The sequence below is a fragment of the Talpa occidentalis genome, unplaced genomic scaffold (genome assembly GCF_014898055.3).
Source record: "Talpa occidentalis isolate TD23 unplaced genomic scaffold, MPIMG_talOcc4v2.1 talOcc4.11, whole genome shotgun sequence".
In the NCBI taxonomy this organism is placed as follows: Eukaryota; Metazoa; Chordata; class Mammalia; order Eulipotyphla; family Talpidae; genus Talpa; species Talpa occidentalis.
This window is the reverse complement of record NW_023601104.1, coordinates 20,908,696-20,933,293: the sequence shown is the minus strand read 5'-3', so window position 1 is coordinate 20,933,293 and position 24,598 is coordinate 20,908,696. Positions and strand designations below refer to the sequence as shown.

At 35.6% G+C, this 24,598-nt stretch overlaps 1 protein-coding gene across 2 annotated transcripts in view; it reads left to right on the top strand.

Moving 5' to 3' along the window:
• Nucleotides 1-24,598, top strand: part of WDR72 (WD repeat domain 72) — a 198,956-nt gene that overhangs the window by 69,382 nt on the left and 104,976 nt on the right. For both annotated transcript variants that reach the window (XM_037502510.2, XM_037502511.2), the window contains exon 14: nt 1,320-1,522. In XM_037502510.2, the coding sequence (XP_037358407.1) occupies nt 1,320-1,522 (203 nt within the window). The remainder of the gene's footprint in view (nt 1-1,319; nt 1,523-24,598) is intronic.

Genomic DNA, 24,598 nt, shown 5'->3' with positions numbered 1-24,598 from the left:
TTTGTCGAAGATGTATTAGCTTTGATGGAAAAGGAAAGTTTAAAGAAACAAGATGTTTATTTGTTTTACATGCTAAAGGTGTTAATTTATCAATGTAGAAATGTTATAATGAAAAAAATTGTGTAAGAAAGCAATTTCTGCCCAACATGTTAACATTATAAATGCTAGCGATCTAAAGTACAAACTAATGGTATTTTATTTGCTGCAAAGGGAAAGTGTGGAGGAGAGGAGGAAAAATGAGGAAGGATTGGTCAGTCATAATCTTCAAATCTATTGAAAGTCAGTGATACAGAACCCTTATTTCTATTTTCATATATTACTTTAAATTGATATTTTATTAATACTATCTAAAGAACTGTATTTTTCCTTCTTAACAAATGGTACAACTGCTTTTTTTTCATTGATAGGAAAGGAATAATATGAAATGAAACCTGTGTTTAGATTGTATGTCAAGTTAATCTTCCTTTGCATCTGTACTTAGTAGGATGTAGGTTATATATTTAATAAAGTATAAATAATATAAATGCACTCATAACTGTTACAGGCAGTGGGCATGATTAATTCATATTTATTGAGATTTTACTGAATCGTCTTCTGATACTTGTGTTCCATTTTTCATTTGTTCCTTTTAACTTTAAATTGAACCTGCCAGCACCTTGAAATTCTGAAACTAAAAAAAAAAAGTGGCAGAGAAGAGAGAAGAGGGCAAAGGATTTTTTCCCCCTTCTCATAACATAAGAAATGAATGCTAAAGGTTATAACTGCAACAATAACCACCACCAACAATAACAACAAAGCCCTGAGTGTTCTAGGTGCCTGATGCTGTGAGGGTTGTGGGTGAGAAAGGTTGAAACACAAAGCATCTATGTTCTCACTTGCCCTATTCACTTAAATTCTGCCTTCGCCATAGAAACATTTTAAGTTTGGGGACCCAAGCAAAGCAAAAACTCTGTGCATTCTCTGTTGTTTGAGAGTTGAAACACTAGGGGACAGCACTAAAATATTCCATAGTTGTTTGTTATTGATCACTTGCATACTGTAAAATAAGAGATTTTACTGTTAAAGATTATTGAATGCCCTGTTGATTTCTGTGGATAAAAAGCACAAGGAAGAAGATGAGCATTTCCAGTCCATAATTTCAACCTTTGTTCGACAATGATTTGAATAATTTAGAGAGAGCTCCCAGTTTGTTGTCTGGTTGCAAGAAGACAGGCATGAGAGAACGTCAAGTTCTGTCATTTTCTGTTAAAAGTGTTTTTTGTTTTGTTTTGGAGGGTTAATATTCTGTATATATTTTTATTTCTAATCTTGTGTTCTAGGCACTTTGGAAAGACATGAAACAGGAGAAAGGGCCAAAATTATTCTTAATTGTTGTGATGATTCACAGCTTCTAAAGCCTGAATCTGTACTTGCACTTGCCTCAGAGACACATAAGCACAAAAGTATAGAACAGAGATCATCCAGCTCCTACCAGTTTGGGCCAATACCCTGCCCTGGTCTGCAGGTGGAGTCTTCATGGAAGGTAAGTTAAAGCAGCCTCTCACAAAGAACATTGTCAATGAAAGTGAGAAGTAATAGGCTTTCATAATGCGTGGCAATTAAATATCAGCTTATAAACAGAACATAGAAACCAAGTGATCTGGGGTGAATTGAGATAACTTTCTGAGTGATTATTGTATTCACAGCATTCCTTTTGACATGATCGGTTCTGGCTTATCAAAATTGAGCCAATTATATATTAACTCTTGAAATCGAGATGGTTTTCAGTGTGAGGAGTGGGGGAGAAAACTGTATTTTGGGTTTGGATACATCTTTATTATTCAACTGAAAATAGTTAACCTCTTTTTAAAATGCTTATTACAAATAAATGAAAAAGTATCAGAAAAACTATCTTGTGGGGATAATTATTTTGTTATACTCAGCAATTCCAGGATCACCAGTTCCTTAGGATTCCAAATCTCAGTTAATACACAGTGATTGCATTTGCATTTATTCTCATGACCATGTCAACTAGTCTCACAGATATTTGAACTAGTTTTGTTATTTTTCTGGTTTTTTTTGTTTCCTATACCTCCAAGTTATTACTTTACCATGCTGTAACTGTGCCATTTACATGCATATGTCTAATGTGGTATGTTTTCATGTAAACATATTTTCATAATATTGTCTATTTATGTTTAATCACTACCATGCTCTATATTGTGTGTATATATTATTACTGATATAAACTGTTTTCCTTTGACTCAATATATGGATTTTTTGTTTCATTTTTATGAATATCAGATCTATAAACCTGAAACTTTTTTCAAATTCTGGGCTGTATTTCGAGTGAGAATTCTAAGCTTTTAAACTGATTTTTAATTATAAATTATTAACATTTTCCATTTTTTCATGATTTTATGAAGACTGTTAAAATACCATTAACAAGAACTTTAAGCTTTGATCTCAGGTGTGCATATGTAGTTAGAAGCAAAAGAATGTGTCATCTTTAAGAAAGACCAACAGGCTGCTCAGGCCCATCCTCACCGTAGCAGGCTTGGGTCAGGGGTGCCAGCACATGTTATTCAGATTTTTAGATTTAGAAACCTGATTTAGATTTAATCAGTTAGGCTAGGGATTGTCAACCTTTTGAAATCTGAGTCACATAAACAAGCACCTAAGAAATGAATATATAAGTCAGAATGGCAATAAATTAATTTACTATGTTAAATATAATTGAAGCTTCTCATTACTTAGCATATTCTCTTTTAGCAAAGCTACCAGGACGGGGAGAGGAAGTGAGTTGGAAATATAATGTAGGTTTCCTTGATAGGCTTGGAGTCAGAATCAGGGGATATTTAGTCATTGAGGTCTGAGAGTCTAAAGCAGTCATCCCTTTCAGCCCATCAAGGCACCATCTCCCTTAGTCAAGACTGATATACATTGGGGAAAAATAGTCTATGTCTTTGATTTCTCTTTTTAAAACTCCATGTAAACCACTAATTTGTTTTGCACTTTCCTCCTTCAGATGTTAAAAACCAAGTGATTAGGCTATAGCTATTCTTTTTCTTTTCTCATTTGGTTAAATTGTTTTTACAAACCTGAAATCTGTTTTTCATGTTCTTAACTTGAAAGATGTCATTTTTTAAATTAATTAATATAAATTTTACATCTCTTTTCATTTTTTTTTTACAATGTTTGCTTTCCTTTCTCAGAAGTAGTCCCCATAGAATTTCCACACCAGTTCACCTGTGCTCCATCACCATACTCCCTTGTGCTCTTCCCTCCCTCATCTTGACCCCTCTCCTTACCCCTCCCCTGCAGAATGTCTTTGATTTATAGTTGACGATTTATTTTTGTTTTGTTTTTTATTGTTATTATTTTTTTCCTAATGCCTTAATTTGGAAAGTCAATTTAACCTTTTTCAGTGAAAGAAGTCAGAAGGAAAAAGAAAAATATCGGATGGTTTCACTTATAGGAGGACTATAGGGGAAAGATGTCATGTTTTATAAGGTCAATTATATTGATTTGATCAAACTTGAACATTCACAACTGAAGGTGAAAGTCACAAAGTTTTTGTCTCCTAAGGCCCAAAATTGAATCACGCATATGTATTGTAGGTTGGGATAGATAAAGTTCTGTGAGTGAACCTAGCTGACTGTCAAGCATTCACATCTTAATGTAGCTTTGTTGTTGTCTGTTCATAATAGAGTGTGCTTCTCATACTGGAAATGAGATGCTGGAATAGATGAAAAGTTGGAGATACCTCTTGACTCATGCATTTCAGATGCTGATGGTCAGCAAGAACAGATCTCATTGAAGTTCCTATTTTACTAGTTTAATTCCCACAAGGTAAACTGATTGCTGTTTCTTTCAGTTTCTTGGAGGACCTCAGAGCTACCCCTTGGGTAGTGATAATAGTATATATAGATTTCATTTTCTTTACATAATTTTGTTTCTTTCTTGACTCCAGAAAACAATAAAAGACCAGGGTCTTATTTTCCTACTCTTAGACTGATTCCAACTTTATTCCCTAACTGCTGCATTTTACCACAGATGACTGATTCCCAGTCATCACTACAGAATCAGAGAATTGAATCACACAGCGCTATCACCTCCTTTGTCCTATATATTTCTATTATTATTGAACTTAGTGTTAACTAGAGCTATTTTAAATCTATGCTTCTCCTAAATTATAGCTTCTCTAATAATGTACTACATATCTCCGTTTCTACCATACTTTGTTCTTTTAGTAGTTCATCCTCATAGAGTTAGACCTTTTATTTAATCATTTTATTTACAAATTTGATAAGCATGGCCTTTTAAGGTTACTTACAAGTTCTCTGTTCTCTTTATTGTTAATATTTTAACATGCACGAGTTTTCTTAAGAAAAAAGCACATTTTAAAGACAAAGATTTGAATCACACACATTTTAGGTGGGAAAAATGAGGACCAGTATGTCAGTGAAACTTAGAACTAAGGATACTATATGCTTTAGGAGTATGTGTGTGTGTGTGTGTGTGTGTGTACTTTAGTGAGACATAAGTGAAATATTTCCCAGTAGTGAACTGTTGGATGTCAGAACAGCATGTAAGATCTGTGCAGTGAGTTCTCTGTGTTTATCAATATTTAGTCTGTGTTAGAATGCTGCATTCACTTTCTCTCCTTGCATTGGAAGAGTGTATATAGATTTAGGAAAAGAAAACAATAAATACAATAAAGCATTTTGAAAATGGGTCCAATTTGAAATGCTGGAGGAGCTGAACTTTACAGCTAGACAAAGAAAAAATCTTTGGGGTAAGAGAGGGCCAGAGTCTTAAAGGATTTAAAGGAATACAATATCATATTAGTGATGGGGAACTGCTTTTTCTCAGATTCTGCTGGGGATAAAACAAGATAGAAACTGTTTAAATTGCAGTGGCATGAATTTAGCTTCAAAGCAGGAAATAAACAGCCTGACTAAAATCATCTTTATGGGGCAAAAAAATCTTTCTAACTTTATAGTACTTTAAAGAGAGAAGGTTTATTTTATCTGTTGATTGGCTGGCTTTAAATTATTTTTCTGTATTGTCTATACAATGAGTAAAAGGATAAGGAGGATTATTTTAATTGCCATAGTTTAGACCTATTGTAATGTGCCAGGAATGTCTTTTTTTCAAACTGATTTTCCACAGAATGGGTTCACATTCCGGTTTGCTTATGCAGGCCTGCACTGTGTAAGGTGGTAGCCATTAACCACAAATAGCTATTAAGTAATTGACATTTGGCTAGCACTATGTTAAAAAGATATTTTGGATATATCAGTGGTCCCTGTCTTAAGATGTTTTTTTTTGACTTAATGAAGGTGTGAAAGTGATATACATGCAGCAAAACTATATTCAAATTGTGAATTGGGGCATTATGTTTTTCACCTTCAGTATTCCACAAATTACATGACATATTCAACATATTTTAAAAAATAGACTTTATGCCAGATAACTGCTCAGCTGTAGAGTACTATAAGTTCTGAGATGTGTGACGCTAGACTAAGCTATGTTGTTTGGTTGATTAGGTATATTAATTGCAAATAAGACTTACAATAATTTGAACTGATGATGGGCTTAGCAGAATGTATATCCATCATAAGTCAAAAAAGTGCTGTATGGAACTAAGTAAGACATGCTGTGAAAGTCAATTTAACCTGTTTCTTTTTGTTTTATGATACAGTCACAAGCAATTTAAAATAACATATGTGGTTTGCATTTTTATTTTTATATTCAACAATGATAAACAAGATTAGGGATAAACTTTCTGATAAAGTACCAGATAGTAAATAATTTGGGCCAGGTTTTTGCTGTTGTGACTACTTCTCTTTGCTAGTTGAGCACAGACAATTCATAAACAAACAAGTATTATGATCCAATAAAACTTTTATTTACAAAAACTAGCAGTAGATTAGACTTGATGTCGTTTGGCTATAGTTTGCCAATTTCTGATTTAGACAATCTTTGGAATTGGATATTACAAGGTCCTAAGAGGAATTGGCAAAATAGCAAACATGCTCTCTCTCTGTAGCTATCTAAATGTTTGAAAAATAATTTATCCTAATTTCTTCTGTACTATGTGGAATATAATCCAAAAGATCTTGTATCTAGTCTATGCCCTCACAGATATCATGAAATTTATATGTGTTTGTAATTTGTTATTTGTGGAAAAACAAACATGCCCATTATTGCTTGCAATCCAAGCAAGCATTTTTATCAATGGAACTTTAGAGAAATAATGCACTTGTATGTGCATCTTTATCCAAATATAATTTTGATTATAAATAAAGAATAAATTTACATTCCATTTGAACTTTCTATAAATATGTTTGTTTTCCTGTTTAACTTTTAATTGACCTTAGAGTGATATCTGTTTGGCACTCTTTTCCAAATAATATTTTTAGTGCTTTATCTTGCTATCGTAAAACACAGATAGTGCAGGGATGGGCCAGCAATAGAAAACTGGACTGTAATACCACCTATTACTTTATCTGAATGAAAATTAGTTATTTTACACTATATGACACAAACACATAACCAAAAAGAAGTAGGAGTCTCTAAATTTTGAGATTTGAAAATTTCACTTGCAAATTTACATGTAAAAATGTGAAATAATTGATGTAGCAGCATTATAATTTGCAGATTAACTCATTTTTAATTGAAATGTCTATATTTTATATTAAAGTTGAATCACCACATGAAGAAAAGACAATATTCATTTGAGAACAATTAATTGCATTATGTAGGGATAAGTCCAAATATGTAATGTTAATTTTCACTTCTTGATCAGTAATTAATTTCTGGTATATTCTCTTTAATGTAATGAATAGGACATAGCTATTGTTTCCTAATGTAGAGCATATTTTGCAATGATTTTATATAATTTTGAAAGAAAATAAATGTTTACCTTGAGACATGGAAGCACTCTGAAATATAGGAATTTCTGTAAACATTAGATTAAGATTTTTGTTTTAAGTATTTTGATTAACAACTCCCAACTGAAAACTTCAGTGCCTACGTGATAATAACCCTTTTACTCATAAGACAGAGCAGAGAAAGATAGAGAAATGGAGAACTATACCAGCCCATTTGCCTTTGGAATACATGTGAAGTGATTATGCAAATTTTTGACAGTGTAGAATTCTTATGAACAGTTTATATATTTTTTAACTACCGGAAGCCAAATGCAAATTTCTGTAATGCTTAATACTTTTTTTCTAGCTGCTTTATGAAGAATGTCCCTGTTCTCACTTTCCAGTATGATTAAAATATGTTCTTGATACAAAGTTCTCTCAATGATGACGAAAACTGAAAAGCAATCACAGCTTTGTTGTAAGACTGGTTTAGACGGTCTCAGAGTCACCATGAAAGGTAGGAAATGTACCATTAAATGACTCCAGCTGTCTGCCTTCCACACAGAAGCAACCCTGAATTTCCTCACAGGACTTCAAAGGCTTGCTCGTATCTAAACATTCGGTGGGCATGTAAATCAGAGGCACAAAAGGAGAATGCGCCAGCGTCACGGTGCGCGGCTTGTCTCAGGACCACATTGTGCCGCACGTGCCGGCGGGGAGTGCCAGGAACAGAAGGGCACTGTTCTGACTCGTGTGACAAATGTAGTTAACACCAGATCCATATTAATGTTGTCAAGTTCCCTTGATGTATTTAAACAGATTTTAATTATTTTCAGCATCCAAAGGCCTGAAATATATAGCCTAATAGTTCTTCAAAGAAAGCTTACTTAATGTGTGAATGTAAAACCTCTCATAAAAATGAAACTTTTATATTGGCCTTAGTCATTGACTTAGGTTATTCATCAAGTCAGCAATTTGTGTGGCAAAGTGCCATTTGAATAGTGTATTGTTAGGATACTTATGGTCCACTTGACAAGGGCTCTTGCTGTAAATAGTGCAATTTGACTCCAGCTGTTAAAGAGTGGCTTTGACAGCAGCCAAATAGAATGGAGATGCCTTACTGCACCGCCGAAAAAATCAATATTAGGTTCTTGTTCATAGTAACCTGTTCTTTTCTCTTCTGTAGATTTATAAACGACTATCAAGGGTTTATAAGTGGAAGTTTAAATATTATTTTAAATGTAATTCGCTTTGAGTTTCAAATTAAGACCAGTGATAAATGGTGCAAGTGCAGTTTTTGAATTTTATTTCCACCCCCTGGTTCCTGTTTAGTCATAATTACAGTTCAGTTGAATTCGGATTCTCTAGCTCCAGTAGAAAAGGATTAGTATAAAACATGGACTCAAAATTGTATGCCTATTGTGTAGTGCCAGCGCAATTATTTCTCCTTGATTTTCTTATCAATTTATCTTCTGTGTCTCTCCCATCATCTCTCTGTGTGTACCTTTTTGTATAGATGACAAGAGGCTTTGTAACTGTGCCATAGCAACACCCACAGATGTTGACAGCCAGTAATGTCCCTGGTGTTGTCAAAGATTTCCTAAAGTAGAAGTCTCGCTGGTTTTGAAGAAATTTCTAGTAGTTTTCAGCAATTCAACCATGATACCTGACTGGTAGAAACAGATATTGAATCTGTTAATTACAATAGCTACACCCAAGAGCTCTTTGTCATTGGGTTTCTCCACAGTTGCTAAGCTGTTATGTTTAAGATACTCAAAAGGAAGTGAAATTATATACTCCGGCTGAGAAAAAGGTGTTTTAAAAATTTACCTCGAATCCTGAAAATGAATAAAAAAAATTGCAGTTCATTTTTTTTTTAGCTGTTGATTTCCCAGCATTGTGTATATAATCTATATAAATCAATTCTAGTTTTGACAGAATTTGATTTTGAATTTTGAGTGTTGTTTACCTGAGATGTCATAAGTCTTCACCTAAAGTGTGCTGAGTAGGATTTGAAAGAGTTGTCTATTTTAACAAGGAAAATGATGGTTTGCTGTCTACTTTCTCAATGCTTTTTTAAGTAAAGGCTGTTAAAAACAGCCATCTACTTATTACTAACCTACTCTGCATTTATTGAATTTGTGGTTGAGATAGCAACTTAAAATTCATAAAGCTGATGATATAATTGTGTACAGATCTTTAATGCCTGATTCAAGGTCAACATTGCTGTTTTTATAGTTGCTGATAGGCTTTTGTGATTTTTACCAGAGAAAGGGTTTGTTCTGCTTCTGTTTTAGCTGGTTTCAAAACTTTTTTTCTGTTAATTCTAAAGTAAGCCTTTTCACTGAGTAAGTGTTTATATCAAATATTCAAGACTAGATTTATGTCAATTCCTCTCCCTAACCCACCCCCACCCACCCCTGCAAAATTTATCAACCTTGTAAGTAACACATAAATATAAGATTATAATTTTCTTCTTGAATTAAATAGTCTGTATATAGTTATGAATTGACTTGTGGGGAGAGGATTCCAGCATAAAAACATAAGTAAAAGTCAAACACATAGGGAATTTTAATTTTGTATTTAGCATACTTTATTAAAACATGCCTTTAAACTTGCCTCAATTTACATTATTACATATAACAAAATAATAAAATATACATTTTAGAAACTTTAATTCTGCACTCATGTTAAAAGCATTTAACTGTTTAAGGACTTTTATTTTCCTTATTTTTTTCCTTCCTTTATTACTTTCTTCTCAGTTGTAAATTATTTTTGCTTGTTAAAATTCTGTTGACTTTTCCAAATTAGGATCCTGCATCTTGTAGATAAACCTTTCCAACCTACTGTGAGGTCTACATTTGCTGTAATACAAATTCACTTCAGTGGATTTGGATGTTCTGTTATTGAGCAACTTGCTAGGTCTGATTAAAAAGGTGTTGGTAAATACTACTCCTCTGTAGTAACTTGGCGTTTCCTTGGTAACCAAGTCATTGCTCTACATAAGAAAAATCTTGTGCTTCTATCTTATTTTTCATGATTAATGCAATGGATAATATTTTCAGGAGTAAAGAATGATGTTGGGAGAAATTCAGATTTTATCTAAAAGGGCTTGTGGCTTATAACAGGAAAGAGGAGAATAAAATCCTTCTTTTTCAAAGCTGGTAATATCACTTATTGACTGAAAATACCATCTGGACCCATTTAAAAGAATCCCAACAGGAGCACTACTTCTGTACCAATGACTTATGTTGAAACTAGCCCTAAGAGAGCAGCAAATGCAAAAATGGAACAGGAAGCAATTCTCAAAGAGGAAAGCATTTGTTCTCATGGGCTATTTCCCCTATGCTGGTAAAAACAGAATGTATTAACACTTTATTCATTGGAGGTCAGAGCATGAACTTATTAAAGAATATATACAGCTAATACTCCCATGCATTTTTCTGAATTGGGTTTTTATAGTGACATCCTGGAGAAACAAGCAGTTCTCTGCATCCCCAAATGGCATCTATGACATTAAATACAAATAATGACATAAATGACTTTTTTATACTTTTCCATATAGGACTAAGCTCAAATTATTCTAGAAGCTGTTTTAATTTTAAAAAACCCTGCACAGGTTTTTGGCCCAAGTTTGATTATTCTTACCAGATATAAAAACATCATCATAAAAGACTGCTGTGAGCAGCAGGGACTTTCTTATGCACATGTTTAATCACATGCAAACCCAACCCAAATAGAACTTACCAGGATTTTTGACTGTTTTTTGTTTTGTTTTGTTTTGTTTTGTTTTTTGTCTTCACATGTTGTTTAAGACCTGATGATTTTAGGAAGCCACTATGAAAGCTTATGAAATTCAAAGCCAGACTCACCTCTTCCCGGCTCCCTCTAAAGATCTCTGATTATGATTAGGAAGCATGTTTTCTTTTTGGTCCTTGAACTAAAATATTAATGGGGAGGAGTAGCAGGGGTGGAGTGGGTGGAGGTACAGTTTCACCAGAATGCTTCATTTTTAGTTATAGTCCTATAGCATGTTAGACCCAGAAGTGGTCTAGTTACCCATTCTCTCTTTTCCTTTCTTAGGAGGACTTTGGAACCCAGTCTTGATTAAATCACACAGTACACTAGCTTTAGAGCAGAACTGGGATCTGTTGGTTCCGATCTCCTAGTCCTACTTCAGCTGAGTCCACTACAATCTTCCAGATTTCCCTCTCTGTGGGGTTCCCATGCTGTCTTGTCTTCACTTCCCTACACTATTTTCTTGAACCTTCATTGCTGTTAAGTTTGAGACCTACAAGTTAGTGTTGGATAATATTTCTGTCATCCCAGAATTTCAGAATTCCCTGTTTTTACTGTAATTTTCACCTAGCATTGAGCTTTTATTTGGATGCCTGATTTTACTTTTTCTAATTACCCTGCCTAGTATGCTGTCTTTTCCAAGTTGCCTCTCCAGGAACCATAATCCTCAATCTCAGCTCTCACTGATGACTGTTCTTGTCTTTTGCCTGAACACTACTTATGGTACTTGACTTTCTATAGCTATTAATAAATTTCCATAAATGAAGGCACTGGGAATAAAATACACTTATTATGTCATGGTCTCTGTGTGTCAAGAGTCTAACATGATCTGACTGGATTCTCTATATAGGGTTTTATGTGACTGAGATCCAGGTACTATGTCATCTGAGTTCCTCTTCAGTTCCTCTTCAAAGCTTATTCAGATTATTGGGGCAGAATTCAAGTTCCGCATGGGTGTAGGACTTGGGTCCATGTTTTCTTTGTGGCTATCTACCAAGGGTCACACATTCCTTGCCATAGAGTCACCTTCATTGTCAAGGCACCAGTGGAGGATTTTTGGTATGCTAAGTCCTCCTGTACTTTGAATATCTGACTCCTTCCTCTGCTTGCAGAAATACATTGTGATTATATCAGGACTACTCAGCTAATCTTATCTGAGTACATTATCAGATAATCTACTTGGACCTTAAATACATTGGCACAATCCCATTACAGCAGTACCTGCATTAGTGTTTGATTGAATATGACTGAATAACTTGAAGAAGGTATATTTCACCAGCAACTGGAGGGAAATTTTATCATTTTCCCATGGACGGGAAGTCATTCTAACTCCGGGGGACTGCTGTCTTAGAATTAATTCTCTCTTCTTTTTCTGGAACATGTAATCTCTACCAAATTACTTGATTAAAGGTCCTGGTTATAGCAGAGGAATTTAAATAAAGGCTCTTTCTTTTTGGAGCCTCTTCACAATGTTCCTGTAAGGAGTTGTCTTTTACTCAGGCAGACCTGTCTGCTTTGTCTCTCAGGTCAAATCCAGTTTTACAACAACCATAGTATCATCCATGAAGGGAATGTTTGGAAGATTATGGAAAGAATAACATGAACCCTGTCTATACTACATGATATGAGGATGAGGCTTGAATGAGAAAATCTTTTGATAGTTGATGTGACTCTGAAAATTTAAGAAGTTACCTCAATCTATAGTTTTTTACAAAATTTGCCACCATACAACTGACAGTTCAACATATTTAATTATCAAGGACCTATCTTTTATTCAACTCTGTCAATTATAATTGAAGTCATGTTTGTAGATGGTGACAAATTGTCTTTAAAGACAAAGTATATGTTTCCTTTATGCCTTTGGTGTTTAGCTATCCCAATGATGAACTTAGCTAATCTTTAGAACTGCTCCTTTTTTTTTTTTTTAAGATTTATTTATTCATGCATACAAGAACCAGGGTACAGGCCAGATATGTGGGAGAGTGAGAGGATTCACCAGAGACAGAGCGGGGAACAGAACAGGCCGACTGACGGAAATACACTGCTGAGGGGAGCAGTGGGCGACGCAGGGGAGGGCTGCAGTGTCATGTGGGTATCTCGCCGGCCAGGATCAAACTGGCACTGCAGAGGCTACGGACAGCTTCACAGCACTGCGCTCAACTGCCTGCACCACCAGGGAGGCCCCAGAACTACTTCTTTTTAAAGCTTTTATGTTAGTCATGAAATGTCTGATGTTATCAAGGATGTTTGTAATTAGTATGATAGTCACAGAAAAATAGCAGTTTTAAGTATATGTTGTAGGATTTTTATTTCTCTTTTCATCCTAAGTAATGTCATGAAATATACATCTGATGTAAATGATCTACTCTTTTATCTTAATCAAAAGAGCAGTTTAGAGATCAGATACAGCAGTTCCATGAGTAGCACCATAATCAGGTGCCTGGATAACACACAGCAGCCCACATGATGGTCTGCATCCCTGTTCTTGGCAGGGGAGAGTGGGACCACAGCTTGATTGGTTTCTTTCTTTACCTACTAGTCTACATCTGTTGATTTTCAGATTATTATATCTGAAAGGATTGATTACATTGTTATTTATAAGAATTCAGTTTTGTAATACAAAGTAGTTATCCTAATCTACTTATCTGTCGCTAATGGGATAATGTAAAAATTTTGGCCTTTATTTCAACTACCCGCAAAAAGAGTGTAAGTCCTACTTAACTCAGCAATATAACCTATAAGTACACTTTACTATGTATAAATGCTGCATTACATTCCATATTCTTGTGCAGCCCTCTAACAAGTACCTTACATCTTCTTGAGAAATCATTTAATGTGTTTGCTTTAAGTTTCAAGATATACTGAATTTCATTCAGAGCAAACATACAACACCATGAGATAATAAAAAGTGTCTTCACTTGAGAAGGAGTTGTAGCCAGTAATTCATAAGTGATATTTGGGGAAGAATCTTAATTGATCATATTGTACCCTTGACTTTTTGTTAATTTCCAGGGTCTGGACATCTTGATGCATAATCAAAACCTGCAAAATATCCCCTTTTAATATTTCAGAATCTTCATAAAATTCAAAGTGTTAATCATTATTATGATGTAATTTCTATGATATATCCTAAACTGGAACTACATTTACTCTTTTCTTAGCAGGAATGCTTTCTGAATTTTTAAATTTGATTTTGATACTTATCTTGGGGGTAGGATAAATGATTACATATACTCCTCACCCCTATGACTTTCTAATCTATTATTCTCACATTACAGTTTTATGAATTAGTCTTTTCAGCTTCTACCAGCATGACCTGATAGGAAGAAATGAGTCTAGCATACGGGCATTCAGTTATTAATCTGAGCTGTATTTATCTTTGGAACAAAACCTAAAATTATGCAGCGTGCATGAATAATATATTGAAAAATAGATTTTGTACCATAACCCAGATATGTAATCCCTACTTCTGGCCTCATTAAAGAAACTCCTATTTCCCCTACTGCTAGTCTCTGACAGAAGGCCTTCCCCCTGATTCTTCACCTACAAGTTTACGCTTCAATATCATGTCCCCATAAAGTATCAGCTCACTTCCCATTGTTCTCTCTAAACAACCTTTTGTTTCATTTTTTTTTATCTTTCCATCCTTCGGGACAGTATAATCTCAAGGGGGCAGGGACCCGTTTTACCTTTTTATATAATATCCTTATCACCAATAACATCTGCTCCAGGTCAGGCAATTAGAAATAGTCATTAAGGGCCTCCCTGGTAGCGCAAGAGGTTAAGACGCAAACTATGAAGCAATCTGCAGCCTCTACAGCAGCAGTTCGATTCCCGGGCAGCCAGGGAGCAACCCACATGGCACAGCAAACCTCTCCTGTCTCGCCCACTGCTCCCCTCAGCATTGTACTTCAGTTGCTCTGCCTGTTCTGTTCCCTACTCTGTCTCTGGTGAATCCTCTCACCCCACCCCACGCCTCTGGCCTGTACCCCAGTTTAAATAAATAAATCTTAAAAAAAAATAGTCGTTGAATACATACATGGACTGGAAACTATTAAAGAGTAAGAATGACAAATAGATGATTAAATTATGAGGACTACTTCCTTTTTTTGAATTCTGAGGGGAAAAATAAAAATGACTGCCAAGACAAAAATGCATATTTACTTTACCAGTCAATCACTTTACGTCGAAATTGGGTTTACACATGGCTTGATCTCACAGAGGGGAGTGACCTACCAAAAAATAGTCAATAATAACAAAGGGGCTATTGAAACACAGCAACTACTCCACCAATATTTAGTCACCAGTCTCAATCAATTCAAAAGTTTATAAGGCATATTGATATTTAGACCAGACCAAATCAATTTGAAAATTTATAAGGAAAAATTTATTAAATACTGGTGGTGATGAAATGAAGGATGTTCAGCACTTCAGGGAGGAATGATACAGGTAAGATGGGTACAACAGTAAGCTTATGCAGACCCAAAAAGAAAGATTAAAAGGCAGGGTGGCAAAATGGTTTTATCTTACACCAACAAAGTTTATATTATTGCCCCCATTCACTTGCCCTTAAATCTCAGACTCTTTTTTTTTTCTAGTAACAAAGTTATCTAAAATAAGCACTCAAAAATAGCCTGAGGAGTGTATTGTATATCATGAGCCCTCTGCTTCCCTCAAATAATTACTTTACTCAGCCCTCCCCTCAATACAAAACCCCCGAAGCCAGCAACAATCTAATCAACAGGTTTGTAATAACTTTTCGAAATGTAAGTGTAATAAATATGAAGAAGCCTGATTTATGTTTCATTTCCCAGATGCATAGTCTCTGGCACAATCCTGATCTCTCAAGTAGCAAGCATTACTTTCTACTTTCGTAGATCATTTGAAAATTGCTGAACTCTCCCTTTCATCAGAGGTTTGTGAAGAGAAAAAATTCCACACTGTGGTGTGTATGACAGTAACTGCTTTTAGGTAGCTCCTTATAGTGCAAATGGTATTGCACTGGATTAGAGTCTCAGGAGATGCCAAGCTTTCTGGGATTTGCTCTTGTTCCTTGTCTCCTGGCCTCCAGCGAGGACGCATCTCAGTAAATGTGAGCAGACCTATGTTCCTTCAAGTGGCCATCCTGATGATTTCTTATCCAGCATTCCATACTCCTCTTCTTACAGAATCTCTCATGCAGGTTTTCTCCTCTGCACCTAGTCCATTCCTATCCATACTATAGCATCTGCAGATGCTATTTAATGTGTATCGCTAAACTCTTGTCAATTAACTGTGGATTGCCCACTTATTTTATACGTTTTTTTTTCTTATCTTCTCAATTAGGCCTTACACTCTTTGAGAATAAAGAACTGCTATGTCTGTATGTTATGTAAGCTTTCTAGCATAGACTGTAGGACAGACTACTTTGTTCATTCATTAAGTATTCATTGAACCCTTACTATGTCCCAGAGTCTGAATGCTACCAGGAATTTCAAATAAGTCCTGACGCTCATGACACTTACATTCTAGTGAGAAGAGATAGATCATAATTTAAATAAAAACAAGATTGTCAGATAGTGCTAAATGTTCTCCTGGGATGATAATCAGGCAGTGTGACAGAGAGTGCCTGGGGTTTGTACTCTAGGCAGAGTAGTCAGAGAAGGTCAGAGGGAAATGTAGCATTTATATCAGTCTGAATGACAAGAAGGAATCCACATGCGGCTATCAGAAGGGAGAATATTCTAGGCAAAGCAAACAGCTACTACAATGGGGCTAAAGTATGAATGAGCTTGATGTAGGCAATGAAGTCAAGGTGGCCAGTGTGACTGGAGAGAACTGTATGGGCAGAGAATTAGAAGTCAGTATTGGGGAGGAAGGTTGGCAGTGACTAGCCAAAATATGGATCTTGAGTTCTATTTTTAACTACCAAGGGGAGTTTTATGGTTTTATTCAAAAGGAATAAAGTGATCTAATTTGTCTTGAAAGACCACTTTGATTGTTGTGCAAAAAAAATGGATTAGAGGAAAGGAAGTCTCAGGAAGAGCATGCACTAGCACAGGTGCAGTGAGAGAAGGAAATTATTAGTTTGTCTTGAGGTTTGGAACATCAAAATTGTTATGATAACATATGTGTGTTCTAGTAGACCTACATTCCCAAGTGTTACTAGAAACCTCTTAGATGGTAAAACCAACTTGTCCACAGAGTGTAAGAACTCATGTCAAGTCTCAGTCTTGGTGGATGAGTAAGATTTTGCTGTGGGAAACAACAGGTCAAAGTCCCAGAATATGAAGACAAGTGGCCAGCTAGGGAGCTGGTGAGAAGTGAATATGGGAAATGAAATATATTACAATATGGAAATGGTGGAAGATGACTATGTCTTATACTCCTCAGGAAAACAAAAAGAAATCTCGGAATATGACCTCAGGCTTTCGAAAGCAACTCATATTTGTAGTGGAAAATCTCACACATGACATAAAAACAGCCAATACAACTTTAAAATGGTAACCTTTGTTAAAATACAGCACATCTGAGTCAAGGGAATTCAATGCCTTAAATTACATGCTTTATCTTGATACTATAAATTTTTCCAGAAAAAAAAGTTTTTTATACATTCACTATTTCAGTTAAATATGAATAGGCCAAGGGTAGGCAAAGTTTCTGTAAAAAGGACTGGATAATAAATGTTCTTAGCTTTTTGGGCCATGCATACAGTGTGACTTTCTGTCACAACTATTCAGCTCTGCCTTTAAAATCTCAAAACAGCCATGATGATGCATAAATAAATGAACATTTCTGTGTTACTAATATTTTATCTGCAAAAAGACATGGTAGTAAGGATTTGTCCTAGAGATCATGGTGTTCCAGTGCTTACAATAATTAATGCTGTGATTACATTCTGTTACAATTGAGTGTGATAGGCAATAAGAGTGGAGAGGCAAAAACCGCTCCCCTCAATCCAAGAAGAACTACAATTTATTTAGTCAGTAACAGATATTCTTACATTGCTCTCTGCCAAAAGTTATAAACTTTTTCAATACATTTTGGAACCTGAATCTGTTTGTGACTCTGTTTTAGCTTTTTGGTTTATGGATCTATTTTGTCTTTTTGACTTTTTTTCTCTTCCACTTCTTACTTCTTTAAGGCATTCAACTAACTTGATCTTGTCAATCAATAACTAGATCTGTGGTAATTTATTGTGGTATGGTCATTGGAAAGAATCATGTCCCTGGGTAATTCATAAACTTTAAAGTATACTTTTTTTTTTTTACATGAAAGTAGATGTTTAGCTGAATTGACTGACATAGCTGGTGCCCAAAAGAGCATATGCCCAAAATAATTGTTTGAATGCTTATTCTTTATGTAGCTACATGAAACATCATTACAATAAGAAACACTTTTTTCAGTGTCCTTTGGTCTACTTAGTGTTAAATTAATTCTGACAAGGTTATTTTTTGTTCCTTTTTTTGACCTTTGGCCAATTATAAGCTTATTAGTATGATGTTTAGAAAGCATCAGCATGATGCCCTTGACTTACAGGTCAAAGGAAGGAAAGGTGTTGGGGGTAAGTCAAATTAGCATTTCTACAGCACATCTCTTTTAATTAGTTTTCATCTCTAAGGGGTGAGTACAGAGTAATTTAGTAACTCACACTTGTTATCTTAATTGACAATTATGTACAAAGAGAGGTACAAAGAAATTGAAGGAAACTATTTAAGAAGTCATGTGGGACAAATATCTTTCTGGTCACATATAATTTAGCTTTTTAATGAAATTGCTTTTGAATTTGATCTTGAGTACTATATTTTTTTTCTATTAATGTCATTGAATTTATTTTTAGAAGATGAAGACTAGACCAAACTTGAATTATGCAGTGTTTATTCAAACAGTTGTGACCACCTGTCAAAAGTGGGGAGTGGAGTTTTTGAGTCTTCTAGTAGTTTCTGGGGGTAACATAAGGCTCCATAAATATGAGATATCATATTTTATGTCATGCAAAACCACTAGAGTGGGACTAGTCAATTTGTGTTCTAATTTCAACTTTGCCACTTCAGTAGTGAGGATGATTAAGTGAATGGCTAGATGACTGAAACAGTCACTGAGCCTCTCCTGCCTACTGCAATATTGTGTAGCAACAAATATATATTTGGTGTAGTAACAAATATATATTTGGTCTTCATTCAAGATTCCTGGCACAACTTTCCTAAAACCCATGGAATTTCCTACATTATAAAAGCCAACAGTTATTTTTTGTTATTGATAAGATTTTTCCAAGCACACTGGAGTTTATATTAATAAAGTACTTTTAGGAAACCCCTAGATAGCCTCAGGAAAGAAACCATTTGCCAAGGGCATCAAGTAAATTCTTCCAGAGTTGGAACTCTCAGCTCCAGCCCCTGACCTTCAACATGGTTGAATCATCACTAAAGGCCAGTGATTTAATCAATCATTCCTATGTAATGAAATCTCCAGAAAAATCCCAAAGTATCAGGTTTGGAAAAATCTCAGATTGCTGGACCCATATTCCTTGTTCTAGTTATCTCTGCATCTCACAGTTCATTCACACCCTTCACTCACCTTTGTAATAAACTATTTACCTAGGTTGTAAGTGAACTGTTTTTCTGTGTTCTGTCAGCCATCTAGCAAATGATGAAGCTCAAAGAAGGGATGGGGGTGTAACTGCGCAATGGAGGGATACCCAGGGACCCCAAATTGTTATAGGGGAAAAACCTATTTTACACATTCTAAAAGGACTATGCCATTCATGCACACAAAAGCAAAAAAGCAAATTCTTGATGTGAAAGATCTTTAAAAATTGGTGTGTATAGAGAGAGGGGGAAGAGGTGAGAGGAGATTTGAAAAGGAATTCAAATAAGATTCCCAGTCAACCTCTGAAAATTACCCATCCCCTCATGGGCAAATGTGTAGCCAAACAGACTTACCAAAGAGGGGGCATCTGAGGCCCAAAACATTGCCATAAATCTAAGGCACCTTCCTGAGGGGAAAACAAGAAAGGGTGCTGGGAAGATTCCATAGAACTGGAATAAGAGACCTGACATTCAAAATGTACCTTATACTCCACCATGAAGTCATGATAACGGCTGCCATTGTCATTGTCAAGGACTAAGAACGGTCTCCCCATGTGTCTCTCACCATGTGCCTGTTCTCCAAGTGTGTCTCCTCCATATGCCTCTCCTTTGTCCTTCATTCCACTTCCATTTATGTATCTATGCGGCTCCTTCCCAGTTGCGTGATTCAGACATGGCATCATATTGTGAATTGTATTCTGAGGTGTCAGATTGTTAAGATGTTCCTCCCCCCTTCACAAGATACTTCACAAAGATACATTCTCTAACACTGTTTATCTCTGATCTGCAATCAGCTGGTTAGAAGAGGCATAGGTAGCAACTTGATGTCCAATTGGCATCCAAATGAAATGGGGGTAGAGGACAGTCTTGTGGAAATAAGACTTTAACCTATGGGATCTGATTCTATTTCCAGATGAATAGATAATGTAGGGTTTGAGTTAAATTGTAGGGCATTCTGCTAGTATCTGAGAATTGTTTGGTAAGGGAAAATCCCAACATTTTTAGTGTCAGAAGTGAAGTATTGAGAGTACATAAGAATGGGTGTGGTAACATTAGTAGAGTACAGTAGAGAAACACAGGATCCTTTCCCTTTATAGTTGTCTATTATTTTATCCATCTGTTGATATCAAGTCGAATAATGTCGAGATCAGGAGCAGTTAAGTTATCCTCTAGCAACAAAATGCCCCAAATATCATGGACCAAAAATACCTAGGTTTATTTTTTGCTCATTCCAGGCACCATTCTGGTTAGAAGGCAGTTTCTGCTCTTCATAGTCATAGAATACAGACTGATGAAAGAGAAGTCATGTGTTGGGAAAGATGGGAAACTTAAAGCTGTTAAGCTATTATCTTATACTAAAGATAACTAAAACTGTTATCTTTATACTAAAGATAACACGGTAATTTCCAAGACCCTGTCCATTTATAAAATTCTATGAAATTTTGTGGGAAAGCATGATTTCTTTTTTTTTTTTTTTTTAAAGATTTATTTATTTATTTATTTATTTATACAAGCACTGGGTACAGTCAGAAGTGCGGGAGGGTGAGAGAATTCACCAGAGCCAGAGCGGGGAGCAGAGCAGGCAGAAGGACCAAAGTACACTGCTGAGGGGAGCAGCGGGCGGCAGGAGAGGTCTGCTCGCCATGTGGGACCCTCCTCCAGTGGCCGGGGAGCAGCCGGGGATCGAGCTGGCACTGCAGAGGCTGCGGGCAGCTTCACAACCCAGTGCTCAACCGCTGCGCCACCTGGGAGGCCCGGGAAAGCATGATTTCTTTCCAGATTTCTACTTTAGTAAGTTAAGGGTATCACTAGGTATGATGATTATAAATGATTTTAATTTCATTTTTATCTGTATTCTTAATACTATGTAAATATTATTAGTATTCTTTATTAAAGGAAAAAGCAATATAACAAAAACTCTTTGTAAAGTTAAAGATCACATTTAAATGCCCCTTGTTTATCTTACTAATTTTTTTTAAATCTATGAATGTATATAAATAGCTTTAGTCTTTTCAATAATTCAGAAGTTGGCGCCTGAGTTAACAATTCATATTCTGTATTATCAAGATTTTATAATAATAAAAAATATATTTTCAAGTTTCCAGATAGTCATAACATTTCTTTAGTCTTTCTGTGTGCAGAAATAATTCTACTTGTTCACATTTTGTTCCAAGATCAGGTTAGATATATGCAGCATTCTGATGGAATAATGAGATAAAAATTTTTGTCTATATTGTTTGCAGTGCTGGCTATGCCTTATATTTTGGAAAACTGTTTTGGCATCAGTGGAATGTTAGGTAAATTTAACAGTCAAGATCCTTAATTTTTCCTAGGTTATTCATTTATTTAATCTTAACTAGAGCTGTTATAACAAAATCCCATAGATAGGGTGGCTTATTAAAAAAAAAATATTTCTCACAGCTCTTAAGACAGAGAAGTCCAAATCAGAGTATGGGCAATTTGGTATTTGGGGAGTTCTCTACTTGATTGCAGATGACTTTCTTTTTCCTTGTATTCTCATGTGATGGAAAGAGTGTTAACTAGTTCTCTGGCTTCTCATAAGGGCACTGATCCAATTCACAAGGTTTCTATCCTCATAACCTATTACCTCTCAAAATCCTCCCCTCCAAATACTGAGATTAAGGTTTCAACGTATGAATTTCAACATATGAGAAGAGAAAAGCATTATGTATACAACATAGGAATTATTTTCTGTAATTCCTATCTGGGCATACCTCAACTTGCTATTTTTTTCCTGAACTCTTTCAGAATCTTTCTGTAATTACTTCTATCATGATTTTGTGGTACATTTGCTTTTCAAAATTAATATAAAACACTAAAGCTAGTACATGGTTTTAATCCCTTTTCGGAAGGTGGGAACACACCTGTGGTTATGGTTCTTTTTTTGTTATGATGAAAATCTATGTCCTTTTTTTTTTTAAAGATTTAGTTCTTTATACAAGAACCGGGTACAGACCAGATGTGCAGGAGGGTGAGAGAATTCACCAGAGACAGAGTGGGGAACAGAACAGGCAGATTGATCAAAGACACTGCTAAGAGGAGCAGTGGGCCAGACAGGAGAGGTACGCTGCACCATGTGGGTTGCTCCCTGGCCAGCTGGGAATCGAACCGGCACTGCAGAGGCTGCAGACAGCTTCACGGCGCTGAGCTCAACCTGCTGTACCACCGGGGAGGCCCTGAAAACCTATGTCCTTAACCTTCATTTCTAGTCTGTAATTGTTATAACATCAGCAAAGCCCAAAGTTGCCCATCGGAATATCCTGAATCATTCCTACTGACTCCTTGGTAATTTTGTTTATCTTCTTCTTTCCCTTCCTGTATCAATCCCTCTGCCAGAGAACTTGTTTTATTTTTTTTAAAGTTTTACTTTTTTATGAGTACAAGAACTGGGGTATAGGCCAGAGGTGTGGGGTGGGGGGAGAGGATTCACCAGAGACAGAGTAGGGAACAGAACAGGCAGATGTACTGAAATACACTGTTGAGGGGAACAGCAGGTGAGTCAAGAGAGGTCTGCTGTGCCATGTGGGGTTCTTCCTGGCTGGCGAGGAATGGAACTGGCGCTGCAGAGGCTGTGGACAGCTTCGCAGCGAGGCGCTCAACCACTGCGCCACCGGGAAAGCCCCTATCAATTGTTTCTTAATTGTCTAAAACCAAATCTGTTTTACCTTACAGAAGTTTATTTGATTATTGAGTAATTATTTGAAAATACTAGTTACATGGACATTATAAGCACAAAACACAAAAAATGAAACGCTTTGAACTGTTCAGTAATAGTCTCTCATTGGAACTTTGGTTATTTTTTGCTTACTACAAGCCACTTTTTTAAGAATTGGAACTAAATAAATTGAAACTGAGAGTAAAGAAAACAAATATTTCTTTTTTAGTCATTTGAAAAATAGACTTCTGGAGTTATCATTGTGATTTGCAGGACAGTAGTCACATTTCAAGAGTGATACTGAAACACAGTTTGTTTTTTTTTTTTTTTTTTTTTATTAATTTTATTTTTATATTCCCCCATACAATTGCAACGCCCATTCTGACCCCAATCCTTCCCCTCCGCCCCACCCCAAAAAGTGTCTCTGGTTCATAGTTTTTTTGTTGATTTTTTTCACTTTCTTATATTCATTTTCCTGGTCCCTTATTAAGTTTTCTAGATTCCTGCTATGAGTGAGACCATCCGGTATTTTTCTTTTTCTTTTTGGCTTATTTCGCTGAGCATGATCCCTTCCAGTGCCATCCATAGTTTGTTTTTTAATAAGCATACTCATTGCTATATTTCTTTAAGATAGAATGAACATCCATCCAGGTTCACTGAGACAATCCTGATAAATGCCTATTGTTCCAATGTAATTATTAATAGTGCACTATTTTACTCACAAAAGTGACCTGGCTTGAATAGCAAATTATAGGGTTGTTTTATAAAGGTGACCAGCCTTTGGTTCAAGTTTATACACATACACATACACACACACACACACACACACATCTTCTATTTTAGGTTAAACAAAAATCTCTCAATATATCCAAGTAACCATGATGACATATACAACTATCAAAAGATTAATAAGATATAAAGTTGGTGTTTAATCATTTTCCTCTCACATCTAGTCATTTTCTTCAATTTTACTTCACCCAACATTTATAGTCTTTCTGTTTTGTGTGTATGCAAAACTTTCGGGATGCATCATTTATTTAAAGAATGCAATAATCTCATTGCACAGTAATAAAATACAGTAAACCCTGCATTTAAAAACTAGTTATTATAGTAACTAAAATGTAACCAAGTAACCCCTAGTTGTATTTTACAAAATTCTACTCTTCTTCTGACTTAAATAAACAAAACCTACAGTTTATAAAAAAGAAGCAAGCTCTTTTGTCCATTAGCCAGAGAGAGAGGTACGCAGTTTAAAATGGGAGATTTTGTAGGATACACTAACAATATTTTACACTCATAAACCAGTTTGAAGCTTGAAACACAATTTCATTTATCTTTATATTCTAAGCTTTATAGAGTTGCAGAAAGTGTCCATCTGTTCAGCTGAGATTGCTTCAAATAGTGAGTGGTCAGAAAGACTTAGATGATAAAGGTCAAAGGAGCCTCTTGACCCTGTGATACTAGCCAAAGCAATTGGAACATCAGGCTGATATACTGTTAGATACAGTTCGCTAAATCAGGCCCCACTTTAATTGGTAATGATGGCAAGAATACACAGTAAAGTCATTGCTGAAAGAAAACAAAAAGTATCCAATATAGTAATTTATTACCAGTCAGTGGGTTTCCCGCCCTAGGTTGTTTTACCCCTGCAGTGGTGAGAGAAAGCAAAAAGGTACTCTAACAGTTAGCTGAAAATGGAT